The sequence below is a fragment of the Capricornis sumatraensis genome, chromosome 8 (genome assembly GCF_032405125.1).
Source record: "Capricornis sumatraensis isolate serow.1 chromosome 8, serow.2, whole genome shotgun sequence".
Lineage (NCBI taxonomy): Eukaryota > Metazoa > Chordata > Mammalia > Artiodactyla > Bovidae > Capricornis > Capricornis sumatraensis.
In genome coordinates, this window is record NC_091076.1 from 6,554,933 (window position 1) to 6,560,932 (window position 6,000).

The 6,000-nt window shown below is 51.4% G+C and overlaps 1 protein-coding gene across 2 annotated transcripts in view; it reads right to left on the reverse strand.

Annotated features, from left to right (window-relative positions):
* The window catches only part of DPP3 (dipeptidyl peptidase 3), a 31,804-nt gene extending 28,775 nt beyond the window's left edge, over positions 1-3,029 (reverse strand). The window contains exons 1-2 of one of the 2 annotated variants that reach the window (XM_068976619.1): positions 3,001-3,029; positions 1,314-1,588 (exon numbers count right to left, since the gene is read on the reverse strand). In XM_068976619.1, coding sequence (XP_068832720.1) covers positions 1,314-1,583 — 270 coding nt within the window. In that variant the 5' untranslated portion in view covers positions 1,584-1,588; positions 3,001-3,029. Of the gene's footprint in view, positions 1-1,313; positions 1,589-2,850; positions 2,873-3,000 lie in introns of those variants that run through there. The other variant, XM_068976620.1, reaches the window with a different exon arrangement.
* Between the last annotated feature and the right edge of the window lie 2,971 nt (positions 3,030-6,000).

Here is a 6,000-nt window from a genome sequence, read left to right on the forward strand (position 1 = left end):
AAGAGTTGTTGGTTTTTCAATTTCTTCAGCTTTTTACTTGTTAGAAGAGATGGGCAACATCTAAGCTCACAACATGCCAGACCAGAAACTGGGAGTCATGATTTTTTTTTTCCTCTCATTTAAGCCAATTTGAGGTGGGTTTCTGCTACTTCCAAACAAAACAATCCCACTGCAAATAGTGAATACTTGGGTAGCACTTTTCCATTAACTTTCCCAGCTATTCTCTCTTTTAATGAGGAAATCAAGGCCTAGAGATGGGATGTGATTACTCAAAGTTCAAACAAAAAGTAGAAGAAACAGCCTGGGCCTCAGCACAAAGATAAGCAATCTAATCCCTTTATTTTACATATAGAAAAACTATATCCTCATACATTCTTGGAGAAGCTTTTTCAGAAAATGATTTAACAACACTAGTCAACTGTCAATGTACAGAGCCTTTGACCCAGCAATTCTGCTTCTAAAAATAGATCCTAGTCACACACATGCTTAAGGATGCTTATTTGTCTTGTTCGTAAGAATCACAAACAACCTAAATGTCCATCAATATACAAAGGATTAAACTGATAACAGCGTACAAAGCTAAGGAATGCTTCACAGTCAATAAAAGAAAATGAGGTGGATTTCTATGTACCCCATGGAAGTTCTCCAAGATATAGTGTTCAGTGAAAAAAAGCAGAACACATAAGAATCTATAGAATGTGATCTCATACGTGAAAGAGAAAAGAAACAACTAACACATGTGCATCTCTACTTGTACAGGTATCCAGTATAGACAGAGGACTGAAAAGGCTATACACCCCACCATCTTTGGTGGTTACCTCTGGGCTAGGCATTGAGAAAAAATGATCTTTGTGTTCTATTTTGTGCCTTTCTGCAATGCTGTAAAGCATTAAGAATGCATTCATGTATTCCTTGGCCGATAGACCCACAGACCAGATAAAAACAAGAGGACAGGCAGAACATTCTGCCCAGGGACATGCAACATGGTAGAGGAAGATCTGGTCCAGAACTCAGACCTCCAGATTCCTACACTGAACTCATTCCTCTACCGTCTCCGAACCTCCACAGCTGTTTCCTCCACTCCACAGCTCTTGTGATCATCATAACAGCCATCAGTTATCTCATCAGGGGGCCACAACCCTAAGAGGTACAGACGACCCTCAGGCATATTTTGTAGATGAGAAGACTGAGACTCCAGGAGGGGATGTCCCTGTGTTTAAAACCTTTGATCTAATCCAGAGACAGAGAGTCCACTGGACCCCTGCTTCCTGGCCCCTCACACCCAGAATGCAGGTTGGCCTGAGAGAACTAACCTGATATTCCTCTTCAGTAAGGCCTTCTGCCAGGGCGTGCCGGCGCAGCTGGTCGGGATCCTGGGCACGGAAGAGGCGGCTGAGCAGGGCATAGATGTAGGGGGCCTCAGGGGAGGTCTGCAGCAGCACTGCCAGGCCTCCATACCAGGCGGCCCGTGACAGGTAGTGGGCATAGAGACGCTCTGTGGACGAGAGCAGGCGGAAGGCCTCGCGGCAATCCAGGCTTGACACGCCGATGTCATTGGGGAGAATGTACTGGGTGTCCGCCATGGGCCCTGCTGAGAACCATCACCGTGATCACAAGCATCATTTATCCCACACCAATGGCATGTACATCTGAGTCTACACGCTCACGGTCTGAATGAGGAAGGGAATACCATTGCATCCATGCACCAGATATGCCAAGTGAGACTCAGAGATGGTTAGGTGACTCACCCCAGAAGATTACACAATATTCTGGCAGGCAATATTCGGCCTGTGGCCTCCCAAACTTAAAGACTGAATCCAACTACCTAGTATTACAGATTGGAAAGGGCAATGGCACCCCACTCCAGTACTCTTGCCTGGAAAATCCCATGGACAGCGGAGCCTGGTGGGCTGCAGTCCATGGGGTCACTATGAGTCGGACACGACTGAGCGACTTCACTTTCACTTTTCACTTTCACTTTTCACTTTCATGCATTAGAGAAGGACATGGCAACCCACTCCAGTGTTCTTGCCTGGAGAATCCCAGCAATGGGGGAGCCCAGTGGGCTGCTGTCTCTGGGGTCGCACAGAGTCGGACACGACTGAAGCGACTTAGCAGCAGCAGCAGTATTACAGATGGAGAAAACAGGGCCAGGGAGGCGGGATGCTTTGCCTAATAACAGAAGCGAGGGGTCAAAAGCGAGCTTCTGCATCTCTGGGCTCCCAGGCCCCTCTCCGTGGCCACCCCTCTTCCCTCTCTGATCTCCTAGCCTCCCCTTAAGAATTATCCTGCATGTTCTTCGATTCTGCCCACCACTGTATTCACAAGGACAGAGTCCCAGCTGGAAGACCCAGGTTCCAAGACTGGCTCAGCCCCAGACTCCAAATATCAAGTCAGTTTTACTTTTCTACCTCTAGAAGACAGCCTCTGATAATAACCCCAACCTCACTGGGTGGCTATGCAAATTAGATGAGGTCACAAGGTCAGCCTGATCGACAGAAGGTACCTATAGCAGTACAAGATTTTCCCTGTACTCTTCAGTTCTCACTGCTGGCAGGATCTGTCCCACTCTTATCCCCCTGCCCTCTCCCTGTGCTCAGCCAGGGGACCCTCCCTAGCTGCAGAAGCTCAGAGCGGAGAGAAAACTCATTTTACAGATAGGGAGACTGAGGCTTAGAGACGCCAAGCAGCTTATCGACAGTCTTGCTGCCTGGTTAGGACCTTGGTGTCTCCCAACCCGGAGTATTCACAATGCCCTCTCTTACTCTGAAAGAGTTTCCTACCACCCCCGCCACTCCCGAAGCTGCTCCCAAATGGCACAAGCCCCTGGGTTCCGAAAGGGACGTTAACCCTTTGCTGTCCGGAGCGATCCTTGGCTTCGGGGCCGCGATGAATTTGGAAGAGGGGGCAGAAAAGGAATGATCTTGAGCTCGGCCCAGACGCTCCCTGTCCCCCGAGGATGACACATGGTGACCCCAAAACCCGGTCGCCGCGCCTCACCTGCAGCAGCTGCTCCGAACGCACACTCACTTCCTGCTTCCGGCTCCCCCATTCATTGGGGCTCCGCCAACTCCGCCTCCACCAGCCAATTGCCGAGCTTCGGGGCCCAGACGGGCATCGCCTCAAGCCAATAGGAGCTCTGAGCCGGCAAACCGGCTCCCCGCCCCCAGGCGCTACAGGGTGGCGAGCGGAATGGCCCCTGCGGCCTTGGCCTTTTGTCCGCAGGCGGTACACGCGCGGGGGTCAGAAATCTCCATGTTCCGCCTGGCCCAGGCCTAGTCCGAACAGACGGCGCAGAGAAGGTACCCCAAACCAGGCGGGGCAGCGTGGCTGTTACGAACGGAGCACCGGCGACAGCCCCCACACAGTCCTGACCCCCGCTCTCCTTTGGAGTTTTTCTGAGTCCCCCGACTTCAGTTTTGGGTATAGGAACCCAGGACCATGGATAGTGACGAGCCTGCAAAGCCCTCCGTTTAGGGAGTGGAGGCCACAGTCGAGCGGGCTCCAGCCGGGGCTGAGATGGTCCCACCGTGCGGGTCGGGGCGGGGCAGGCGGGGGGTGTGGAGAAATGCAAGGGCTGCCTTGTACCCTCTCGGATTCGCCATGGGCCTGGCTAGGGCAGCAGTTAAATTTTTATCTTCGCGTCTCAGTTTCTTCTGAACAAGGGGCGAGGGGCCTGGCAGTTTCGGGGTTCTTGCCAGGTGCCGGATGGATGAGAAAGCCGACCGCAACCCCAAAAGGCTGCCCAGGGCAGAGCCGAGCCTGCATGTCTGGAGAAACTCACAAGAGGATGGGATGGGTCAGGGAATGGCACGTGGAAGCGCCTAGCACTTGGCCTGGGCCAAGTGGGGGAACATTTTGAGGGTCCCAAATCAGAAATGGAGCAGAGCCAGGCCATCTAAGGTTGAGGCGGGCCTCCACTGCCTGGTAGCTGTGTGTCCTTCGATGAGTCTCTTTACCTCTCTGAGTCTTGACTTCCTCAGTCAGAAAACCCGGCTAAAAATCCCGGTCTTTACTGGAGGGAAGTTGTAAACTTGAGGGAAGTGTTGACAGTGTTGACGCCCCCTAGTGCTGTGCAGAGAAGTGTGGAGGAGAAGGTCTACCCTGAAATCCACACACCCTCCTTGCCAGTTTTTGCCACACCTGTGTCTAGGCCCAGAGCAGCGGTTGTCCACCACCCACACCAGTTTCTCATTCACAGAAGATGCCCAAGGCCCTGTTTGGCACAACAGTGCTGTTGGCACTGATGGTGATTATCATGAGAGGGAGGAACTCAATAAATTAGTCTATGTCCCTAGAAAATCCCCCCTCTTCTTCCCTGTGCCCCAATTTTTATTGTCTTTAAAACAGGTGTAAAGTCTTCCCTGACACTCGGGAGAGGTTGACATGTACACGGATAAAGGAGGAAGTGCCGTCCATCGCCACCAGTGGGCAGCTCAGTCCAAGGAAAGATCCCAGTACTCCTGGGAAACCCCCAGCCAAGCTGCATTTTCATCAGGACAGCTAATAAAAGCACTTCCTGAAGTTCTATGCTAACAGCTTGACATGGAGGATCTCATTTAATTCCTACAAAAAACCTGAGTTAGGATATAATTTAATCTAGAGTACATATGGGGAAACGGAGGCTGATGGATTCACTGACTTCCCTAAGACCGCCCAGGAAGTCCTCTGGTGTCCCTGAACCGGGGTCCAGCCCTCCACCACATTGTCCCCTCCACCTGCTCCAACATATGCGTGTGCTCACATGCACACACACACACACAGAATTACATGCAACAGTCCACTCACTGAAGTCATAGCCACCCCTAGCCTTGGCTCTTTCCCATGGGGATAAAGAAGGGGTAGGTGAGGAAGTAGTATTAAGTACATCCTATGCTAGGTGCCCTTCATACATTTACAACCACCTGGTAATGGAAGTACAGTTATTCCATTTAACAGTTAAAGAGACTGAGGCTCCAAGAGTTAGAAAGGGGCAGAGCCGTCTGACCCCCTCCACCAACACTCTGATTTCTCCCTCTTATGGCACCTGTGTCTTTTGCTTGTCTCTCCTTCTAGAGTCTGAGATTCCCTGATAGAAATGGCACGCAAGTGTTCCCCTGTCTGGTTCCCAACAGAGTGAGAACAGAGAGCTGGGAAGAGTTGGATTCCTACTGCTGTGTGTGTGCGTGTGTTTAGGAGTTGGAATGCTCCCATATTCACCCCAGTGTGTGTGTGTGTGTGTGTGTGTGTGTGTAGGAGTTGCCATGCTCCAATGTTCACCCCAGCATCCTTACTGGGGCTCCCCTGCTGTGGCGATGTGAAGCAAGAATCTGATCTCATCCTCATCTCACCACCAGCAAATGCCCTCTGTCCTCTCAACAGCCCCAGGTCTGATATCTGTGGCTTCAACCAGCTGTGTGGAAGGGGGCAGTTCCCCCCCTTGGAATATCTAAGGCTCTGCCTTCTATTAGGGATGATGTCCAGGTCGATTTGGTAGTCAGAGGCTCTTTTTCAGAATTTTGTATTTCCAGAACCTCCATCTACCTAATCTTTCCAGCTTTCTTGTCCCAGGAAAGGTCTGGGGCAACCCTGTAGCACCCCAAGTTTGCCTGGGCTCTCAGGAGGAGGTGACACTTAGCCAGGATGAATAGGGATCCAGTTCAGATTTGGTCTCCATGGCAACAAAGGCCCACCAGACGCCAGCCCAACATTCCCACCCTTCATTCGTTTCTGCTCCCTCCATACCCAGCTCATTGGTCGTCAAGCATTTTCCCTGCCACACCTTGGCCCATGCTGTTCCCCTTACCTGGGCTGCCCTCCCAACTCCTCCCACCCCATCCAAGGAGAGCTGCCCAGTGGCACAGAGGAGAGGGCAGGCTCTGAGGCCAGGCAGGAAGCTGTGGATTAGAATCTGACTTGACCACTTTCTAAACTGTGTGACTTGAACCATGTTCTTTAATCTCCCTGAAAACAGAAATGGTAACACATCCTTAACATCTCTGTTAACATCCTTCCCTAGGT